The sequence below is a fragment of the Zingiber officinale genome, chromosome 7A (genome assembly GCF_018446385.1).
Source record: "Zingiber officinale cultivar Zhangliang chromosome 7A, Zo_v1.1, whole genome shotgun sequence".
Taxonomy (NCBI): domain Eukaryota; kingdom Viridiplantae; phylum Streptophyta; class Magnoliopsida; order Zingiberales; family Zingiberaceae; genus Zingiber; species Zingiber officinale.
The window spans coordinates 1,234,692-1,255,547 of NC_055998.1; the positions used below are offsets into that span (position 1 = coordinate 1,234,692).

Consider the following 20,856-nt stretch of genomic DNA (forward strand, 5'->3'; position numbering starts at 1 on the left):
TTGACGCTTAGAAATGAAAAAGGTTATGATTTTTAAAATGTACGTTATAGTTATCAAAGTGTTATAATTCATGTTAAAATATATATATAATATTATTTAAAATTAATTAATTTAGCAAAAAATAATATATCGATGATATAGACACTTTTTATGCAATCTTGTCGTATATTCACGAAATAGCTTTCTCTATCCTTCATTAAAAGCCGCCCATACACGAGCCGGTCCGGTCCCAACGACTCGGCTTGAATTATTTTTCCAAAGATATTTTTTTTTTTAAAAAAAAGCGTGTTAAGTTTCAAAATTATTTATTTACTAATAATCAGCCACTTAGATTGTGCCAAGTCAGACAAAATTGCGTAATAATTTTTTTTGGTCGAAATAATAATTTGCATATTTGTTTTTTTTTAAAAAAAATATATTTACCTCTCGAAATGGGGACTATAAAAGGCGGACGGGGGGCGTCGAAGTCTTTTGCCTTCCTCCCCTCGTCTTCCTCGCGGATAGCGGAGAGATCGGTTGTCTTTCTCCGTGATCCGCGCCCTCCAGCCGGAATCTTGACGAAAAAGGTATACTTTCAGTGAGGTGCCAACATTAATCTTCCATTGCATCTTGCTCTTTTCGTTCACCTTCTTTTTCCTGCTGATTCTTGGTTCGGATCTACGAGAGTTGTCGATCTTTTCCATGGCGTGCCGTTTTATATGTCTAATGAATGGATCTTGAAGTTAATAACGGAATTATGGAGCTTTAGAGCTGATGTTACTGCTCTTACCAAAGATCCGGCGACTTAGGTTGTGATCTCTGTGCTTCTGCGGTGGCCAGGGGTTTGTGGCTTGGTAGGGTGCTCGCAATTTTTATATGATAGTGAAATAGTATGGTACTTAGTCAAATGAACTCCAAAATTGGTCGTGCACTTTTTTCGGTTGTCTTGTATTACTGGTGTTAATTTCTTAACTGGAAATGTATGTGATTGGATATTATAAAATCATAGGTTTGATCTCTCTGTCGCTTGGCTAGATTTGCTTGAGTTATTTGCTTTTGTTTCTGTTTCTCCCGTTTTTCAGTCTTGTCTCTGATGCCATACATAATTTCTTTTAAAATTTTCGGAAAGCAGTGAGTCCTTGTCACAAGCACGCTTCGTGTGATATCAATTTTAGTAGAATATGCGAAGTCAAATTTGAGGGAGTTTAGATCTAGCTTCTCTTCTAAGAGAGTTAAGATTCATTAAAATGTGTACAGTAGTGATTGAAAGGAAGAAAGTAAATTGTCATCACTGATAATCTACTATTCATAGAAGGAGCAGATGAATATTATTGGTGTAGAAAACTTGTCGAATTGTTGGATGAATGCTATGAACATATATTGGCTTCTGGATGATGAGTATAGACATATATGATTCCAAGTCAGTTAGAGAACTGCAATTTATACCAACTTTATCTTTTACATCTCAAGTGTTTCTATGTTTTATTTTTCATATCCCAGTAGATTTGGCTTAATTTTGATCTATGGATCTTGCATCTGATCTATAGGGAAACAGAATCGACCACCATGAAAGCACTCATCCTTGTTGGAGGATTTGGTACCCGCCTTCGGCCTCTGACACTCAGTTTTCCGAAGCCACTTGTTGATTTCGCTAACAAACCAATGATCCTTCATCAGGTATATGTTTTGGATTGCTTCTTTCTCATTTCTTACATGAAGATTTCAAGATGATGATATGGAGCCTCTTTGAGTATGACTAAGAATAAGATTCCATTTTTCGCTTGTTTAGTTAATTTTTGTCCTATCATAGGCAAACATTTCTCCATCGTTATTTCCTTATTGGTTTACTTGGAAAACAATGTTTGCGTTTTGATTTATTCTTCTATAGATAAAGGGTTGAGCTTTGTATTTCTTATAGATTCTGTAGCATTCTTGTGAAGTTTTGCTTCATTACTATGAATCTCCCATGAAAGTCTGTTCTCCGTTTCAGTTGAACCAATTGTTTGTTAGGTATTTTTTGGACGTCATATTGATCTTGTTGCAACACTGCCAGATTGAAGCTCTGAAGGATGTTGGAGTTACCGAAGTCATTTTGGCCATTAATTACCGACCAGAGGTACGAGATACGACGCATCATGCAACAATCTCTGCACGCTGTTCTTTTCATACTCGGGTGTAAATTATTGCCTCATCTTCGTCTGTTTTTTTTAGGTTATGATTAGCTTTTTGGAGGACTTTGAGGACAAGCTTGGAATCAAAATCACATGCTCCCAAGAGACTGAACCGCTTGGAACAGCTGGTCCCCTAGCGTTAGCCAGAGACAAGCTAATAGATGGCTCTGGTGAGCCGTTCTTTGTCCTCAACAGTGATGTCATAAGTGAGTACCCTTTTGCCGAACTAATTCAGTTCCACAAATCACATGGCGGCAAGGCAACAATAATGGTGACCAAGGTACAGTACTTTGTTGCTCATCATTATACTATACGCCAATAACTTGTCCTTTTTCTATTTAATAGGTTGATGAGCCGTCCAAGTATGGTGTTGTTGTTATGGATGAAGGAAGTGGGAGGGTCGATAAATTTGTGGAGAAGCCAAAAGTATTTGTTGGAAACAAGATCAATGCTGGGATTTACTTGCTCGATCCATCAGTCTTGGATCGTATTGAGCTGAGACCAACCTCCATCGAGAAGGAAGTTTTCCCAAATATTGCGGCTGAGAAACAGCTCTATGCCATGGTACTGCCTGGTTTCTGGATGGACATCGGGCAGCCAAAGGACTACATCACAGGCCTACGGCTGTATCTCGACTCGCTGCGGAAGAAAGCATCTACAAAGTTAGCCGCTGGCTCCCATATTGTAGGAAATGTCCTGATTCATGAGAATGCTGTGATAGGCGAGGGATGCCTGATCGGGCCAGATGTTGCCGTTGGTCCTGGCTGCGTGATCGAGTCTGGTGTTCGGTTGTCAAGCTGCACGGTGATGCGAGGTGTTCGAATTAAGAAGCACGCATGCGTCTCCAGCAGCATCATTGGCTGGCATTCGACGGTGGGTCAATGGGCACGGATCGAAAACATGACCATCCTTGGCGAGGACGTGCATATTTCTGATGAGGTATATAGCAATGGAGGGGTTGTTCTCCCACATAAAGAAATCAAATCAAGCATCCTGAAGCCTGAAATAGTAATGTGAGAAGTGAAACCTGCTTCTTGTTGTCCCAGCTGTTGACGTTGCCTCTGCTTAGTTCCTTCAGTTTCCTGGCTACGAGTGTGGTCCTTTGCAAGTGATATGACTATAGATATAAGTTAATGCCGAGGGCAGAAGAAACTCGGGTATTTACATATAAAGCTTGTTAGATTTGTTTCTCTTTTACAGCGTTTTGTGTTTTCATCGTCCGAAACAAGAATATTTCTTTGAATCACTTTTCATTTCTCTTATCAGCCCTACTGGTAGCAGAGACTTTGGCACGTATTAGCCCTTGTACTTCCTCCTTTCTGGATATCATTACACTGTTAGCTGAGATTCATCAAGATAATCAATTTTAAAGCTACGAGTGTGGTCCTTTGCAAGTGATATATGACTATAGATATAAGTTAATGCCGAGGGCAGAAGAAACTCGGGTATTTACATATAAAGCTTGTTAGATTTGTTTCTCTTTTACAGCGTTTTGTGTTTTCATCGTCCGAAACAAGAATATTTCTTTGAATCACTTTTCATTTCTCTTATCAGCCCTACTGGTAGCAGAGACTTTGGCACGTATTAGCCCTTGTACTTCCTCCTTTCTGGATATCATTACATTGTTAGCTGAGATTCATCAAGATAATCAATTTTAAAGCTTAGCAAAAAAACATAGATTGAGCATATATTTCTATTATGTTTGTGGTGGTAGATTCAGACGGATACTTGTGTATTAATCGGAATTTTGTAAATTTGAGTTTCGGGGCTAACGCATTATGTAATACTGACCACCATGGTGTGGTGACAAAGCTATAGAACATTGTAATTATTCGCCAGCATGATCCACAACTAAGCCATCAGCATTTGCATCCATAGATAGGCAATGGCAAAGTTCCCTTCTAAAATCAGAGCTTACAAAGTAATCATTTTAGGTTATCACTTGTCAGTTTGCACTACAATAAGACGATGGCAATTGGCAAGGCAGCACGTATCGTACCAGCTTCTGTACATGATTGTACCATCCAACTAAAATGACCATCTTGGAGGAAAGGCAACCATCACTAGAAAGTAGAAAGTTTCAAGCCGAATCCTACATGCAAAGATTCAGTTGCATTATGTATTATCCCCAAATATTATAAACATTTTACATCCATGCATAAAACAAAAACAAGTCAGCATTGAGAACCCTTCTTTTTAAGGGAATGCGACGCATTTGAACCTACAATTGTTCATAAGAAAATAGCCTGGGGAGGAATCAAAATACGAATATAGTGAAGAAATTTATTGATATGTAGTCATACTGACTATTGGGGTTACGTCCTTCAGTTTTGAGCTGAAGGTGTGAGAATGAAAAATCACTTCCAGGAAAATAATCTTCACCTCAGTCATTATAGCTCGCTATAATTGCGCCACACTGCTCGAAACTCCTCTCGGAATGTGTTGAGGCGTGCTTTCAGGTTTGGTGATCTGAAGCTTGCATGAAGTATTGTTGCTGCAAAACCCAATCCATTGTGAGATTACATCACTTCTTCATCTTACAATAAAGTGTATGTGAACAAGTACCAAGCAGCCCAATGGCGAATGCCCAAAGTACTGAAAGGAGGTTGCAGGAGGTCAACCAGAGGATGCAACTAGCTGCAACAAAGGTTTTGGTCATTCCACTGTCACTAAAGAGTTTTGACATCAGATACCATAAAGATGATTTTTTGAACTTACCAGCTGAGGATATTAGGACAAATACCCAGCGAGGCCGACCACATATATGGATTGCTCTTTTTGTTGATGATCTTCCACCAATTACTGGCCTATGAATGCACATGCCACAAAATAATTGACTCCATAACAAATTTGTAATAATGTTCAAAGAACATAAACTAGTGCTTACGCAATAGGGGGTCTCAACTTTGCAGCTAGATGGGGAGAAAACTGTCTGACAGCCCTTGTTACTTTCTCATTAAAAGTTACGGCAAAGCTGTGAAAACCACTCCATTAGAAAGAAACAGGACATTTACTTTTAAAGTTACAAGACGGTGCATTAACATGAAGAAATAAAAGATGATATTTAGTTCACAGTTATGATAGGTTTTATTTCCACCATATAATTAAGGAACTATTGTAAGAGGAAAAAAAGAAACTCCAGCACAGAAGAAAAACAGAAATAGAACTCTAACAACAATACATTCTAGGAAAATATTTCTGAATTTTCTAAAGAAAATGACTTCTATTCTTTTAAAAAAATCATTTTCCTCAAAAAATACATATTTTTCAATTGACCAGAAAAGATTTTCAGTATTAAAAAAATTCAGATGGAGCCTAAGAAGTACATGGAAGATGTTTTCTAAGACAAAATTGTAGCAAAACCATGTTAAATACCATAACATATTTTTGATAGCTGAGCTTCCCATTACAAAACAATTATTCAAACCATCACATATATTGCTCTGAAACACGTAAAACATTATTTTTACACTACTAAAAATTCTGCAGAAATCAATTTCCTGACAGCTTCAAAAGAAAGGTAGTTCTCTAAGAAGGATTTATTGCATGATTAGCGAAGTAGAGGCCAAACAGTGAAATGGTAAGGTTCTTCACAGAAATTTGGATAACCAGGAGATCATTAAAAAAAACTGACTCCTGATTTATTGAGCCCTCACTACATTGGCAAGAGCACAATGTTACAAGACCCTTTTTGCCAATTAAATGGAAAGGATCCTGTACAGCAATCTAGCTAACCAGGATAACTTTTTTTCTTTTATAAAAAAAATTAATCAACCTGTAGACACTAAATTGGCAAGAGTACAATCCTGCAAACCCCTTTCACATATAGGTTCGATCAATTCCTAGATTTACTTCTAATATTACTAGGTTATATAAGCATCATTTACAAGTGTTTTCTCACTGAGTCGTGTTAAGATATACATGCTACACTAAAAGAGAGAGTAGAACCACTAATGATTTATCTATAAGTGAAGTCAACTAAAGCTCCAGATGCAAGGTTTAGTTAATTTTTATTTCCCTGTTTCATGAGAATAGAAGCTTTAGATATTAGGAACCAAAAAAAAAAATTGAAAAAAGAGATGTTGCCATAAGTGATAAGACCAATCTCTGTAGCCATTCTTTTGTGGCATAGTGCAGGATCAAGTTACAACCAAGAGGAAACAATAGGACAAAACTTTAGCCTATCAACATTAAGGAAGACCAATGCAAATTGTCCATAAGTTACAATTAATCAAACAGAAGTTCTATTTGACAAGCATCCAGAAACATGCATACTTGAATGGATTGTAACAGCAAGGTCAAAACATCATTCACATTAGATCAGCAAGTTGATGAAAATATCATGTTGTTGATCATTTCTTTGAATTTCCTCTCATTATAGATAGTGGCCGAACAGTTGGCAATGTGGAAGGAGTTTGATGGGAAATTGGCCAGCACTTCACTGGGATAAAAAAGAAAGGAAATAGATTGGATTAAGAGATCAAATGTGCTTAAGGTGAAAGATGGAGAGCTGGAGACAGAATTTCAGCTCCATAGGTAGAAAAGAAAGCATTCATTTGGAAAATCCCACCATAAAAATAGGCCATATGCATTTTCATCTTTGTAACTCACAAGACAAAGAAACAACTAATCAATAGTATGCAAACCAATATAGTAATAGATCCGCCTAAATAAAACAGGATAGAATATTTTATCAACTGGTGCTAAGGATTATGTGCTAATGAAGCCTACTTTTTTAAGGAACAAATTTATGTTCTACTGTATGAAAACATTGAGAATCAACTCCTCATAGTTCAGAAGCAACTTGAAAATAGGCAGTCTTACCTATCGTTTAAAAATGCGTTGCTTAAACCTGTGAGAAAGGCTGCAACAACAGCAAGAGGCTTCAGAAGAAATCCCACAGCTGCAGTAAGAAGTTTAAAATAGGAGGGCATTCGGTAGGCAAACTTAATTCAACAAAGGGAGTTTAAGAATACAGAAACAGACATGGCCTAGCTGTTTTTCTTACCAAGAACAAAAAAGATCAGGATGAAGTAATTCGTTCTGTAGCTGCAATAAAAAATTTCAAGAGAAAATTCAGAAAATATCAACTGCGGCATATTGCAGAATCCAAAAGCGAACTTCGAGCGCCATAGATTATCAGCGAGGAATGCCAACAAAAAAAAACGTAACATGAAAAATCAAAAATTTACAAGCAATCCCCAAAACGTCGAACGAACCACAAACGACGAGCATTTACATCAGTTATCGATCTTACTAGTAAAGATTGCACTTAAGTCGACTGCTCCATTTAGAGTAGGATCTGGGGACGGTGAATCGGGAGAAGAACTCCGAGATGGAGCGCGGCGGCGAGGACCACTCAACTTCACGCAGGGCGTTGAACAGATCCTCCGCGGTCACGCTTCCCCAATCCATACCTCCCTCTCGAGCGGCCTCGCTCCCTGGATCGGAACCCTAGAAACGAAATCCAAAGCAGCGAGCCTGACTAAATTGGGGGAGAAAGGTTTTCAGAGGTCGAGGGAGACTCCAAGAAATCGATCGATGGCGTCGCAGCTTCGATTGCCTAATACGGAAGTATTACGTTTGTTGCCGTGAACTAGTGGAAAGCCAATGGGCGAGGCCCGAATCGGCCCGGTCTGCCAGCTGGCAGTTCTCGAATTGGTTGTCATGCACCAGATGCCGAGCCAGACCGGTCGATTCGGGTTGCGCTGTGCCGCTGGGACGGTCCAGTCCGTTGACGGACCTAGTCCAATAATAGGACTCGTTCACTGCCTCGGAGTCCGAGTTTCAAATAACACAGAGAAGACGTTGGCAGAGTTACGGACGGCGACGGGAAGCGAGGAGGAAGGAAGCATGCGAGCGCGAGAGATGCGGCGGTTGGAACGAATCTTTCCGGGCATTGGCCAACTGATTGACTCCGAGAAGCCCGACACTTCCGAGCAGGTCGTCATCTCTTCGCTCGCCCTCATCAAGATGCTCAAGCACGGTATTGCTAATCGTCATCCCAACTTATACGCTACTTTTCTCTGGCGATTTTGAGCGGGGGATGAGATTAGGGTTTTCTTGGATGACGCTGTGAAACAGCAAGATCCGGAATACCTATGGAGGTGATGGGGCTGATGTTGGGGGAGTTCGTGGATGAGTACACAATCCGGGTGATCGATGTCTTCGCAATGCCGCAGAGCGGGACCGGCGTTAGCGTGGAGGCCGTCGACCCCGTATTTCAGGTCACCATGCTCGATATGTTGAAGCGGACCGGAAGGTGATGGAATGCTCATCCCTCTCTTTCTTGATCTACATTTTGCAAGTACGTTTGGAAGATTACCTATTGTATTATATTGAGAGATTTAATCCCTTGGGATCTGTTCCGTTTGGATGATTGTGAATATCTCTTCCTAGCTTTTTGATTATACCAGGATAACTGTATGCCTATCTTAAGCTCGAAGTTTCGACACATTCAACATGATAGAATGACAATGATGATTACAGTGGAGTTAGTTTTGTAAATTCTTTATTTCTTTGTTTTTCTTCCATCGGTGCGTATGCAAGTTCTATCTTTGGATCTTTGATAGCGTGTTCATCCTACCGTTTTATACTGTGGTTTCTGATAAAGTGAAGCTGAGTCGATTAATATTTTATTTCTTTTGTACACAATGGCAAGCGAGATTCTGTATTATAGAAAAAATATGTACATAGTATAAATTGCTCATACACCACAGTTAGGCTCATAAGAAACTCACATAAAACATAAAACCTATAACATATATCTTAGATATTTTTCCTCATGAGCTATGTTAGTTTACTGAACTCCCAGTTTCTGGAACAATTATAGGCCTTTAGGACAAATTATAGTGGGATAGGTACCTGAGCATTAGGAGTAGGCAGTCAAGATTTTACTTTCAATAGCACAACAGTGTCCTTTAGACATGAAGTAGTCATATCATATTATCATTCCTACCTCATGATTATTTATTTATTTATTTTATCTTACTTTACCGAACTGCATGATTGTAGCAAGTTTATGTTTGATGCGTACTCTGGGATTCAGGAATGGACAGTGATTGATGGAATGCTGAGCCACATTTGAGGATGGGTAGTGACTGATCTCAGAACATAACTCTCTTATTTTTGGTAATCTTTTGTGAGTCGTACTCTTGAGCTAATATGTATCTTTAAACTCTCTTTTATTGTTGTGAGGGGCAAGCCCCAACGAGTTACTAGATTCAAACTATTTTATGTATATTTTAATTGGAAGGGAGAGTGAATTATGTCAGAGGAAACATGCTGTAGTAGTCTAGTAGTGTTAATTAATACCACATTTTCACTTTTTTTTTTTCACTTATGTTTCAATTCTTAGGTGATTTTAGATATGTTTCTAATACAAAAAAAAATTTGTAATAGTGATAACAAAAGATTGCAAGATGAGGAACTTTTTTTTTACAACTTAATTTGCAAGGCAGTTGAAAATGGTTAACAGTTTGTTGGAGTTTCCATAACTTCGGATGGATGATCTTATCGTATGAGTCGTTGTTGTAGTATATCTGAGTGGTTCCTGAAATTGTATTAGGGCATTGTGTCGTATTTGCTAATGAATACTAAATTAGCCAACAATACATTTGATTACAGAGTTACTGGTATTACTCCAACGCTTTGGTCTTGGCATCCAATCAGTTGTCAAGATGAACTTGGTTAGCATTCTGATCCAGTCATTTCAAATCTTGATTAAATTGGATGAACTGGACAAAGAAGGGAAAAAAAAGTTTTTGCGGTCCTTTTGTTTGTTACTGAGGGAAAAAATTTAGAAATGTTATGATGGGAAAAACAGATGGGATAAAGTAAATTAATCTTTTACAATACTCAACTAACTCATTGCTGCTGATTTGAACTGAATAACAATGCTGCAATTTATGTTATAAAATGTACTGCTCCCACTTTTTCCCTCAATTCTCTTGGTAGCTAAACATCAACATACCTCACTTGGTTTTTGAAACACCGTAAAGTTGCACTTAAAACGTGTATTCCTTAATATGTTAGTGTGAAATATAGCTCACAAATCTGTTTCTATCGTCTATGCAATCTTGCCTTCCTCTTGGTTGGCAAACTTCAAACCTGAATTAATAAAATTTTAACTGCTTTTGTACTTGAGGATTTTTCATCAAAATCATAGCCCACATTACATTATAACAATCAAACAGGCATGAAATGGTGGTTGGATGGTATCATTCTCATCCTGGATTTGGTTGCTATCTTTCTGGTGTTGACATACAAACGCAGCAGGTGAGTTATTTGTATCCCAACTCCTTTCTGTATGTGGCCTGTCTATTATACCATGTTTCGTCTGTTGCCATATGCTGCCTTTTACAGATGCAAGTGCAGTGACTTTACATGCTCTTGTTTTCAGTGCCATTTCAATCTTAGTTTCACGAACTAATCTGATGAATCTACGGCTTTCCATTCCTTTTTAGGTAATCTGTCACATTCAAACTTTCTCTGCAGAGTTTTGAAGCCCTTAATCCTAGGGCAATTGCTGTGGTTGTAGATCCAGTCCAGAGTGTCAAGGGTAAGGTTGTTATTGATGCTTTTCGTTTGATCAACCCTCAAGCAATAACGTTTGGTCGGGAACCTCGCCAAACGACATCAAATGTTGGGCATCTCAACAGACCCTCAAATGAGGTTTAGTTCTCATGCAGCACTATTTTATGTAGTGTGTATTAGCTTTCTTGTCAGGTGTAATTCACTCTTGATGTCAATTACCAGGCACTGATGAATGGTTTAAACAAGCAATATTGTTCCTTAGTTATAAACTATCGGAAGAATGAACTCGAGGAGAAAATGTTGCTGAACTTCCATAAAAAGAAATGGACTGATGGGCTGATACTTCGGCCATTTGATATACATTCTGAAACTAATGAACAAACTGTTCAGGTTTGTTATAAGACCTTGTTCGTCTCCTTGTATTTTCTGAAGTAGTTGCTTCAAACATATTGCTTCCTTTTGAAATTACCTTTTGATGATATCTGATGTCCTAAATGTAAGTGACGAGTGCTATATGATCAGGAAATGCTGGATTTAACCATTAAATATAACAAAGAAGTTCGAGAGGAGGACGAGCTGCCACTTGAAAAGCTGTTTTTTGCCAGTATTGGAAGGATGGATGCAAAAAAGAAATTGGAAGAGCATGTCTCAAACTCGATGGCATCAAACACAGTCCAGATTTTGGGGACTATGTTGAACACTGTTGTGTTTGACTCTTGCATATTATGATGCTTGTTCTTAGTGGAAATCACTCACAAAACTGCACTGCCCAAGTAAAGAAATTCAAACGCCACTGGTACTTGGAATTAGTTCCCTTTAGCTTTTTGGGTTTCGACCCCACCATTTTTTTTGGTTGACACGACTGCCTGTTACATGGCTCTTGGCCTGAAGTTGATTAGAAAAAAAATTCGTTTCAAGGGATAGTTTCTCGAAGATCTTTTTCATAGCCATTAATATGGCCGAAGACTTGTATTTTAAAACTTATTGAAGTTGTACAGATATTAAAGTGCTATAATTAAAATAATTTAATTTGGTATGAAATTATAGATAAAATGAAGGTATTTGGTTAAATTAATTCCATAAAGATATTTAAGTTCAATGGAAATGAATGTGATACTGTAATAATGATGAGCTCTTAAAAAGTAGGTCAAAATAAGGAGGATCAATTGACGTAAAGGCTAAAGTTAAATGATTAAAGTTACATAATCAGACAGACTTAAAACTGTTGACTTTATTAGATTGGTTGAGTGGGTTTCACATCATCAGTTGGAAAGGGTCGATTGGATTTCCCGACTAATTGTACTTCACAATTTGTATATGAGGTTTGAAGTTAAGTATTAATTTATCCGGTGCATCGTCATATTCAATTAAACTCAAGGGTCAATCGGATATATTGTGCTTTCTTAACAAAATGAAAAGTAGAATGAAGAATGAGTAGTTGACTGTATTTTGTAAAGTTGAGTTAGCGATCAATCGAGTGACGGTCGATTAATCTATAATGGGATTCACATATCTATCGTGTCGTTCTCTTTTAAAAATTTGTACAGTAAAAGATAGAAAATATCCCACCTAACACCAACACTCCATCTGTTACAGAATAATACAGAATTTTTATCCAATCAACAATAGAGCCATGTCTCTCTCCTATCGCCTTCACTGCTTTTAAACAGTATCGTCGTAATCTATCCAATTAAATTAAATGGACACGATCCATTTAAATCTAATTGAATTAAAGGAATATATCTAGTTATATTAAATAAAGATATTTCAAAGATGTCTATAATTTAATATGAATGAATTTACAAATACTAACGTAAATAAAATATATAAAACATCTTCAATGCCCTCGTCCACTAAGTTTGTCCTACTTACCATATAATATATGTTATCATTTGTCGGATATATATTTCAGTTATTTATTTTCACCACAAATAAACAGATAATAAAATTGATAAGAGTCTGACTGCGGCACATGAACCCCTCCGACCGAGGGAATGAGAAGCATCTCCACCTCAACTCGCCGTGACACGAAGCATCCGACGCCACGCCAGCCCACGCTGCGATGCCCCGTGCAGCTGCTCGTCTTGGCGATAAGGATAAGGCCTAAGGGTAGAATTATTGATGCTCGTCTCGTTGCTGCTGTCCAAATGGTGGGTGGGTCAGAGGAGAACACTCGATCGTGGGAAGCATAATTCGCTTGTTGACCGAGATCGAAGCTTTCTCTGCCTTTGTCTCGTGCTGAGTAAGTTCGAGGATAAATATCGCCATCTTTTGAGCGCATCGTATCGAAGGTCACATCACGTCCCACCTGGCCAAGTTGATGACCCGGAGAAAACTAAGGCGCAACCGCGCTCTCTGACGTGTTCCCGTTGAAAAGAGACGGCCGTTACTGGACCATATGGCCCAGTGGAGGCTTATCCGAAGACCCGATTTCGGTGGGACAGCGATGGGAAAAGCCAACGAAATTTGAGAGACCCGTCGCCCTGCTTTCCGTTGACTCTAACCGTCTAATGTATAATCCGGGGAGCAATCAGTTTTCTATTAAAGTTTGATGCGAGAACACGAACTTCATGTGAATGAAGCCGACTCTGAATTTATAGTTTTTGGCTTTTCCTCCGGGAGGGTCGCACCTGCATTCGGTGGGCGCGTGCCAAGAGCGGCGCCGAAAGCCGACTCCCCCCCGTCTGATGGCGCCGTGTGATTAAGTTGCTTTGTCATTTTATGATTCGCTATTGATTCTTTTCCTTTATCCTTGGACAAATAAAACAATGGATAGATTCATCTTTCATCTCGGCTCCACCACTGTTGTGATTTGTCTCTCCATCTCGACCACACGTCGAGATGAACAATATAATATTTTTTTTTTCCATCTCGTCGACCACTTAATCATTCTTAGTTTTAACTGTATTATGATAAAGTTTAAAACCGTTTTCCTAATTTGATTAAGAGATATTATTAAGATTTTGAGTTTTAAATCCTCTCGTCGAGCATTCTTTGGTTGTTCTTCAAATTGTTTAGAACATCTGAGAAAAGTATTTAACTGAATTTATTATTATGTGAATTTTTATATATCAATCCCTTAGTTTTAAAATTAACTGGTTGACTCATTTTAGATTGTTTAAAGCAATTTAGGTGGAGTTTGAACACAACGTAAAGTTTCAACGAATCTATTTCAAAGAAACGAGCTTCCATAAAAATTGAAAGCAGTGGGCATTTCCGGGCAAAACATCCAAGTCTTTCTTTCTTTTTTTCGCCTGCAAATCTAGCCGGGTATCAAAATCTGTGTCAAAAAATGTATCTTAAACAGAAACGGGAGGAGATCTGCAGAGATTTGTTGCGAATCCAAGAGCGCGCGAGCGAGGCAGGGATATATGCCGCGCCACATGGAGTCGATCGTCATAAAATTCCTTTTCCCGCCGCCATTTCCATGCCTCCTCTCGCTTTATTGTCTCGTGATCTCATCCGCGCGCGCTTCCTTCTCCTTCCCCCCTCCTATTTATACCTCTCCTTGGGCGATCCCAAGGCCACAACAAGGAGGTGGTGAGGGCAGGATTCGAGTTCATGGAAGGAGGAAAGAAGCCGTCTTCCTCGATCGCCGACGAGCTCTTCCCCACCGGGAAGTACGCGCCTCCTCCCTCCACCTCGCCCGGCTACTTCAGCAGCGTCTTCCCTCCGGCGTCCTCGGTACGTCCTGGACTTTGAATCACCAAAAGGAGATTCTTTTTCCCCGCCTCTTAAACTGCGTTTGCAGGTTTTGGGCAAATCTCAGGGCAATCCTTCAAAAACACAAACAGTGCGGAGAAAGGATGGCAAATCTGTCTCGCCCAGTCGATCTGAAGAATCGGCCTACTTTGGCTCCTCCGTTCACTATGGTGGTCGGGATTTCTATGACAGCTCTGCATCCAACCAACCATCTGGAGCTCCAAAACCTGTAAGTTCAAGATTCTAAATTGCAAAATATAATTGTAAGAGGTGGATGGTAAATTCACTTTTCTGCATGGCATATTACCTACCTTTCAAGTGGTTTCAGATTAAAGATTTGGACAAGGGAGAGAATTCCAATGATCCCAACGCTGCCAACAGAGGTGAATGGTGGCAAGGTATTGATGACGAAGTTAATTAACTAGCAATCTCTTGCATTCAAGAGACATCAATTCAGTTGTTTCTTTTGCTAAAAAACATAAAATATTGTCAGGTTCTCTGTACTATTGAAGACACCAACTCCATGGTATGCTCTCCAATCAATATAGGAAAAGGTACTTCGAACTGTGGCAATAGTTATGATTATGGTACTTGGTCAATAGTTATGGTGACAACTTAATCAACCAAGTCAAAAATCAATGTATGCTTTGGTGTACTTTTATGAAAATCATCTATTGCAGATAAATCAACACTTGAAAATTCACCTGTGAAGTTACTCCACTGTGTAAATGTTCCTCTATTGAGGTTAATTATTACTAATCTGATACAAGTACAGATGCTTAATTTCATAGCAAAATCGATATCATCAGAGATCATGCGACTTAACTGAAGTTATATATAATACTGGAACATGCTGCAGATATAACAGTTTGCATTCTTGTGGCATGATAACAGGTCTGTTGGTGATTGCTGCTGATTCATATGGTACTCAGCCAGTGTCAACTTAATCAAGCCATGAAGTCTTTTTTTTTTTTGGGGGAACATGTCGTCTAGTTTAGGTATAAAGGAACTCAGAAGTTGTTTAGGGTGTGCACTGTACTGTTTCTGGCCTTCGCCTCTAGCTTTTATTCTTGTGAGGTTGCGAGGTCGTTCATAATGTATCCTTGATATATGCAATAAGAAAGCAAGCTAAGCAGGTTTTTTTCTTCTTTTTTCTTCATCATGGTTAAAGATTAGACTAAAAAACAAGAGTTATAAATTATGAAATATTTTATTAAATCTGTAAATGCAAGTTAATAGGTTGGTTGTTTTGTTTGGGCTTGGCACGTAGGCAGATCTGAGTCAGGACTCAGGAGGGGTAATATTTTGCCTGACACCTTCAAATGATTGAGACGCATCAGCATATGACCAAACAGTCGCACTTTCTGAAGTTTGTGATGGCAAAGCATGTTCTCCTGCCGCCTGCGCATTAACAACACAAATGAACAGCTGCTATTATGCTTGTCTGCTGCAGCCAAAAGCGCACGCTGTGTGTTTGCATGTGTTTCCATTTCCTGAGATCTCAGGTGCAAAGAGCTTTGCGTTTAGATAGAATTTAGAACACTTAATTGAACGTATGATACATGAATTTAGTCCCTGGTCCGTCACAGTAGTAGAGCACACTCGAATAATTATGATGCCATGCGGGTGCTCGATATGGTCCCTCCTGTCCGAAGCCTTTTGGAAAGAAAGAGGAACGGACTGGATGGTGATTAGCATCGAGGAATTTCACAGCTCATCTTGCCTCCCATTTCTTATTAATTATGGTGAAAGTTTGAGCAGGTGGCCACAGCGAAAGGAAGCGACCAATAGAAACCTCCAATTGAATGCCACACAGAGGATCACAGGATGTTTGCTGTGGCTTGCCATTATGAACTTCACGAGGAATTTGCTCTCTGAGCATCGTTAAGAATGCCACATTCATATCGTTCGATCGATCATAGTGTCAGCCACGTTGTCTGCAGAGCCTCCACTGTGGAAAGCAAAAGGCAATTTTTTTTTATAGAGGAAGCAGAAAGCAGTCTGGTCAGCGAAGGGGAACGAGGATACTTTTACGCCAAGGGAACATGAAAACGGAGCCGTGTGTAAAATATTGTCATGTCCAGTGAGTGAAAGATGGGAGGGTTGGGGATCTGAGCAAAATTGAAGGAGGATTTTGTTTGCTAAGATCCACAATTCTCGACGAGGAAGCAGCAGCGAGTGCGACAGCAGGCGCTACTGCTACTGCTCCTACATTTGGAAGGGGGAGAGGAGAGAGGACGAGGGACGGAGGTGTTACTTTTCATTGGTTGGGGGTTAAGAATGGCAACTCGATGCTGCAGGTTATCCTTGTGCTGGTGGCCGGCTCACTTCAAGTCCTCTATGCTCGAGCCTGACGATATCGGTATACTTGCTTTTGGTGCCTATTAGCCGCCATTACTTGTGTTAGCTTGCTTGATTGCTTTGAACTTGGGAGCGCAGAGAAGGGTAGCCGCGACGGCGACGGCGTAGGCTTCACCGAGTTCAGGTTGGACGAGCTACGGGCCGCCACGGATGGTTTTTCGCCGGACCACATCGTGTCGGAGCACGGCCAGAAGGCGCCCAACGTCGTGTACCTTGGCCGCTTCTTCCCCGGCGATCGCGACGTGGCCATCAAGCGCTTCAACAAGTTCGCTTGGCCTGACGCCCGTCAATTCCTCGTTCGCCCTCCTCGCCCTTCCGCTGCGCCTTTTAATTACTCAGCTGATCCCTGATTCTGGTTACGCTGGCGCAGGAAGAAGCGAAGGCGGTGGGGAAGCTCCGGAGCGAGCGGCTGGCGAATCTCATCGGCTGCTGCTGCGAGGGCGACGAGAGGCTTCTGGTGTCCGAGTTCATGCCCCACCAGACTCTCGCCAAGCACCTCTTCCACTGTACCGCAGTTCTAACCCTTTTCTATTCTTTGACGACCAAAAATTCTTAGTCAAATTCCTAAACTTGGAATCCAAATGGCAGGGGATACCCACTCTTTGAGCTGGGCAATGAGGATAAGAGTGGCCTTGTACCTTGCCCAGGCACTCGAGTATTGCAGCACCAGAGGGCGAGCTTTGTACCATGATCTCAATGCTTACAGAGTTCTCTTTGATCAGGTGCTGTCATTTGTTCTATACTAGCTCTGAATGCTTCCTTAATTAGTTCCACATTGTGGTTATTGGATGACTAACACGCTGCATTTGGCAGAATGGTAATCCCAGATTGTCCTGCTTTGGTCTGATGAAGAATAGCAGAGATGGAAAGAGCTACAGCACTAATTTGGCCTTCACACCGCCAGAGTACCTTAGAACAGGCATACCTTGTTTTGAACCATGAAATTTCATTTTATTTGGCCTGCACTAGATTCTAATTAATTCTTTGGATCCTTTTGGCAGGGCGAGTGATTCCGGAAAGTGTTGTGTACAGCTTTGGAACGCTTCTGCTTGACCTTCTCAGTGGGAAGCATATTCCTCCTAGCCATGTAAGTTCTTTTGCTAGTTAAGATCAGTGACTCATGCCATGTTCTTCCTAAAAATTGTTCACACTGACTCATCACTCATGGCCCCTGATATTCTTTTGATAATGCAATAATTTCTTGCCATTCCTTCTTTCAACAACTTCTAAGACTTGAATTGATCTTTCCAGGCCCTCGACCTTATCCGCGGTAAGAATTTTCGCACACTGATGGACTCGTGTTTAGAGGGGCACTTCTCAAATGCTGATGGAGCTGAGTTGGTTCGATTAGCTTCTCGTTGTTTGCAATATGAACCTCGCGACAGGCCGATCATAAAATCACTTGTGACTTCTCTGGGATCTATTGAAAAGGATGCAGAGGTAGATGTTACTACCTTATGCCAACCTTGTTTTTGTATACATTTTCTTTAATTTTGCTAATTAGCATAAGGGGATTCTTCACAGGTGCCATCATATACACTGATGGGCATTATGAATGGCTCTGCGAATTCTAAGCAAACACTTAAGTTATCGCTCCTCGGTGAAGCTTGTGCAAGAATGGACTTGGCTGCCATACATGAAATACTGGAGAAGGTCGGATACAAGGACGACGAAGGGTTAGCCAATGATGTAAGGAGTCGATTCTTATTTTCCTGCTATTGTTAACAGTTTGATGAATCTTCTTCTATTGTCAGTTATACCTTTTACTCCCGGTTGATAGGTCTCTTATGTTTTAGGCATTCAGATGGCTAATCTGCTCATGATGTTGGTTGCAAATGATAATCTCATCAAACTCGTTTTCCTAGTCATTTAGATTGTAATGATGCAAGAAAATGAAATTATAACTTCCTCCATTTGACTGTAGAACTCTTTGAATCATCACCTTTTCTTTCCTCTTGCAGTTGTCTTTCCAAGTCTGGACCAGCCAAATTCAGGAGACTTTGAACTCTAAGAAGCACGGCGACAATGCTTTCGTAGCTAAAGATTTTGCAACCGCAATTGAATGCTACACACAGGTCCTAGTCAATGAGACTTATTGCTGTTTTTCAAATTTTTTTTTCCCCCTTCTCATTTCCATATAATTTTGTAGTTTATCGACATGGGGACGATGATCTCACCGACTGTGTTGGCGCGTCGCTGTGTATCATACCTGATGAATGGCATGGTGCAGGAGGCTCTGGAAGATGCTATGCAAGCACAGGTAGTATTCCCAGATTGGCCTACTGCTTACCATCTCCAAGCCACTGCCCTCCTGAGTCTTGGAATGGATAGTGATGCCCACGACATGATCAAGACTGGCACTAGGCTAGAGAGCAAGAGGAGCAACAGAAACTGATGCAAAACTTTCCTCTGGTTTCTTTTGTCTCGCCCTGTATCTACAACTTATCTCTTGCTCGTTTTCTTATCACAATCAGGTGGTTTTATATCGCCTTGTTCGCTTGTCGATGATAGAATTTTCAGACATGAAGTGAGTTTCATTATCTTCGTAATATCTGCAAAAAGAACTGAGGTATATGTAACAGATATAACTGCAAAGGCAAAGTGATCAGATTTGGTTGGTTGGTTTATTTGTTTGTTTATATTTCAGATTTTGACCCAATCATTTTGAAACAAAAGAGAATTTGTTCACAATGATTTTGTTTAAAAGTGTTTGAATATTTGCCATGACCTTTAAAGTCCGGTCTAAATATAGAATTGATAACCTGCTGCGGACGCCTTCAATATATTAGAGGCGTCTTCTTCAATTTTTCTTTTCTTATATCCAATGTCTCAATTTAATTTTTTTTTTTTAAAAAAAAATCGATATTTCTTAAATCTTAAATCATAAATACATATATAAATTATTTTTATTTTTTAAAATTAATATTTCTTAAATCATAAATACATATATTAATTATTTTTATTTTTAAAAATTGATATTTCTTAAATATATCGTGTGACTATTTCTTTTTTTAGTTTTAATCATATAACCCAACTCCTAAATCCTAAAATAACTGTGGAGTTAAAAAATAAATAAATAATATTATTATGCACTCTAAATATATACTATGAGCATTTGTTTTTTTTTTTTTTTTTTTTAGTTTGAATATTATAACTCAACTCGTAAAAATAAAATATAATTGGTTTAATCTCGGAGCTAAAAAATAATATAGTGGATTGAATTGAGACGCTTAGATTTGATCCAAGCGCCTTAACATTGTAAAAAACGAGGTTGTCGCGGGTCTGAAAGCATGAAGCTAAAAAATCGGGGTTGTGGCGGTTCTGCTGACTGGATGAAAACCTCGCTCCTCTCTGCAAAACAAAATCAAACCAGGGAAGGGGTCTCTGGCGTTGACCCTCCGACGCTCAAGTTAGAAACAGAAGAAGAGAAAGTGAAAGTACTAGGGACAAAGATTAATCTTGTCTTTCTTCACACCTATCATACTCTTTTATACCTATAATATCATTCATATTCCCCTAATTAATGATATTAATTGCAAACAGAAGGCATCTTTGTCTTGACTTCTCTGCATTCGATGATGGATGGAGTGTTCTCTTTTATTTTCTCTTCCCCTTATTGAGTATCCATCTTTTCCTATTTTATTATATCGATGTCAATAGTATACCTCGAGCCGGACGGATGACCCGCTTGGCCTGATCTCCTGTCGATCGGGTTGATCAAACGTTGTTTCATCTAGACGGCCGACTGAACAGCAGTTCCTCCGATAGGCCTATATAGCCCCCTCTCGCTCGGTTGACGCAGTTGAGCCTCTTTGAGCCCTGACGTTGACTGTCTTGACTTTGACCTCCACCGTAGCCATTGACCCGTGCCAAGTGGGTCCTCCTTACTGCCGCATCATGACAAGCCTCCCCTTTAAGTCTAGTCGAAGGAGGTTGTATGCCTGACTGACTGGACAAGACGTGTTGTTGACGACTCTAAGGCCCGAGCGGCCCTCTTGCTCCAGTTTCCAATCGACGACAGGCTCATGCAGCTCGGTCCTCTTCCGCGGGATTATTCCTCAGCCCAAGCCTTCGAAGCGAAAAGGTGCATAGGCCATTCAAATATGTG

General features: G+C 39.8%; 5 protein-coding genes across 10 annotated transcripts; 4 read left to right on the plus strand and 1 right to left on the minus strand.

Annotated features, from left to right (window-relative positions):
* The first annotated feature begins 446 nt into the window (after positions 1-446).
* LOC122000687 (probable mannose-1-phosphate guanylyltransferase 3) lies at positions 447-3,633 on the plus strand. 2 transcript variants are annotated; one of them, XM_042555104.1, is made up of 5 exons: positions 447-566; positions 1,527-1,656; positions 2,033-2,095; positions 2,191-2,430; positions 2,496-3,396. In XM_042555104.1, exons 2-5 carry the CDS (start codon positions 1,546-1,548, stop codon positions 3,165-3,167), a joined length of 1,086 nt encoding a protein of 361 aa, XP_042411038.1. In that variant the 5' UTR covers positions 447-566; positions 1,527-1,545; the 3' UTR covers positions 3,168-3,396. The 2 variants fall into 2 exon arrangements, 1 of the variants encoding a protein (XP_042411038.1); XR_006117204.1 differs by lacking the exon at positions 447-566 and adding an exon at positions 3,417-3,633 and having other exon boundaries at positions 2,496-3,307.
* A 398-nt stretch (positions 3,634-4,031) lies between these two features.
* Positions 4,032-7,728, minus strand: LOC122000688 (PRA1 family protein A3-like). 2 transcript variants are annotated; one of them, XM_042555106.1, is made up of 8 exons: positions 7,408-7,728; positions 7,159-7,199; positions 6,975-7,014; positions 5,038-5,124; positions 4,869-4,957; positions 4,716-4,787; positions 4,533-4,644; positions 4,032-4,242 (listed from the first exon to the last, which is right to left on the minus strand). In XM_042555106.1, the coding sequence occupies exons 1-7, from the start codon at positions 7,563-7,565 to the stop codon at positions 4,541-4,543; spliced, it is 591 nt and encodes a 196-aa protein (XP_042411040.1). In that variant the 5' UTR covers positions 7,566-7,728; the 3' UTR covers positions 4,032-4,242; positions 4,533-4,540. The 2 variants fall into 2 exon arrangements, with proteins under 2 accessions (XP_042411040.1, XP_042411039.1); XM_042555105.1 differs by having other exon boundaries at positions 6,975-7,053; positions 7,408-7,726.
* A 210-nt stretch (positions 7,729-7,938) lies between these two features.
* On the plus strand, positions 7,939-11,639 carry LOC121999829 (26S proteasome non-ATPase regulatory subunit 14 homolog). Its single transcript, XM_042554460.1, has 6 exons — positions 7,939-8,136; positions 8,235-8,412; positions 10,346-10,427; positions 10,647-10,823; positions 10,908-11,075; positions 11,208-11,639. The coding sequence occupies exons 1-6, from the start codon at positions 8,004-8,006 to the stop codon at positions 11,412-11,414; spliced, it is 945 nt and encodes a 314-aa protein (XP_042410394.1). The 5' UTR covers positions 7,939-8,003; the 3' UTR covers positions 11,415-11,639.
* A 2,149-nt stretch (positions 11,640-13,788) lies between these two features.
* On the plus strand, positions 13,789-15,532 carry LOC122000691. Of its 4 annotated transcripts, none has more exons than XM_042555108.1 (5): positions 13,789-14,369; positions 14,437-14,616; positions 14,707-14,785; positions 14,881-14,941; positions 15,282-15,532. In XM_042555108.1, the coding sequence occupies exons 1-4, from the start codon at positions 14,247-14,249 to the stop codon at positions 14,895-14,897; spliced, it is 399 nt and encodes a 132-aa protein (XP_042411042.1). In that variant the 5' UTR covers positions 13,789-14,246; the 3' UTR covers positions 14,898-14,941; positions 15,282-15,532. The 4 variants fall into 4 exon arrangements, with proteins under 4 accessions (XP_042411042.1, XP_042411043.1, XP_042411044.1 ...); XM_042555109.1 differs by having other exon boundaries at positions 14,881-14,913; XM_042555110.1 differs by having other exon boundaries at positions 14,716-14,785.
* Positions 15,533-16,128: 596 nt separating this feature from the next.
* LOC122000689 (serine/threonine-protein kinase BSK5-like) lies at positions 16,129-19,375 on the plus strand. The gene is made up of 10 exons (XM_042555107.1): positions 16,129-16,749; positions 16,827-17,044; positions 17,119-17,254; positions 17,337-17,470; positions 17,562-17,667; positions 17,750-17,835; positions 18,000-18,188; positions 18,273-18,437; positions 18,710-18,823; positions 18,898-19,375. The coding sequence occupies exons 1-10, from the start codon at positions 16,668-16,670 to the stop codon at positions 19,141-19,143; spliced, it is 1,476 nt and encodes a 491-aa protein (XP_042411041.1). The 5' UTR covers positions 16,129-16,667; the 3' UTR covers positions 19,144-19,375.
* The last annotated feature ends 1,481 nt before the right edge of the window (positions 19,376-20,856 follow it).

Bases quoted from the DNA above. Each gene is read 5' to 3' on its own strand.
- LOC122000688 (XM_042555105.1), bottom strand. From the start codon at position 7,565: ATGGATTGGGGAAGCGTGACCGCGGAGGATCTGTTCAACGCCCTGCGT. The intron at 5,125-6,974 runs GTAAGACTGCCT...TGGTTTTCACAG, and splicing joins AACGCATTTTTAAACGATAG to CTTTGCCGTAACTTTTAATG. The intron at 4,645-4,715 runs GTACTTGTTCAC...TGGGTTTTGCAG, and splicing joins ATTCGCCATTGGGCTGCTTG to CAACAATACTTCATGCAAGC.
- LOC122000691 (XM_042555108.1), top strand. From the start codon at position 14,247: ATGGAAGGAGGAAAGAAGCCGTCTTCCTCGATCGCCGACGAGCTCTTC. The intron at 14,370-14,436 runs GTACGTCCTGGA...CTGCGTTTGCAG, and splicing joins TCTTCCCTCCGGCGTCCTCG to GTTTTGGGCAAATCTCAGGG. The intron at 14,617-14,706 runs GTAAGTTCAAGA...CTACCTTTCAAG, and splicing joins CATCTGGAGCTCCAAAACCT to TGGTTTCAGATTAAAGATTT.
- LOC122000687 (XM_042555104.1), top strand. From the start codon at position 1,546: ATGAAAGCACTCATCCTTGTTGGAGGATTTGGTACCCGCCTTCGGCCT. The intron at 2,096-2,190 runs GTACGAGATACG...TGTTTTTTTTAG, and splicing joins CCATTAATTACCGACCAGAG to GTTATGATTAGCTTTTTGGA. The intron at 2,431-2,495 runs GTACAGTACTTT...TCTATTTAATAG, and splicing joins CAACAATAATGGTGACCAAG to GTTGATGAGCCGTCCAAGTA.
- LOC122000689 (XM_042555107.1), top strand. From the start codon at position 16,668: ATGGCAACTCGATGCTGCAGGTTATCCTTGTGCTGGTGGCCGGCTCAC. The intron at 17,255-17,336 runs GTACCGCAGTTC...TCCAAATGGCAG, and splicing joins CGCCAAGCACCTCTTCCACT to GGGATACCCACTCTTTGAGC. The intron at 18,438-18,709 runs GTAAGGAGTCGA...TTCCTCTTGCAG, and splicing joins ACGAAGGGTTAGCCAATGAT to TTGTCTTTCCAAGTCTGGAC.
- LOC121999829 (XM_042554460.1), top strand. From the start codon at position 8,004: ATGCGAGCGCGAGAGATGCGGCGGTTGGAACGAATCTTTCCGGGCATT. The intron at 8,137-8,234 runs GTATTGCTAATC...GCTGTGAAACAG, and splicing joins CATCAAGATGCTCAAGCACG to CAAGATCCGGAATACCTATG. The intron at 8,413-10,345 runs GTGATGGAATGC...ACAATCAAACAG, and splicing joins ATGTTGAAGCGGACCGGAAG to GCATGAAATGGTGGTTGGAT.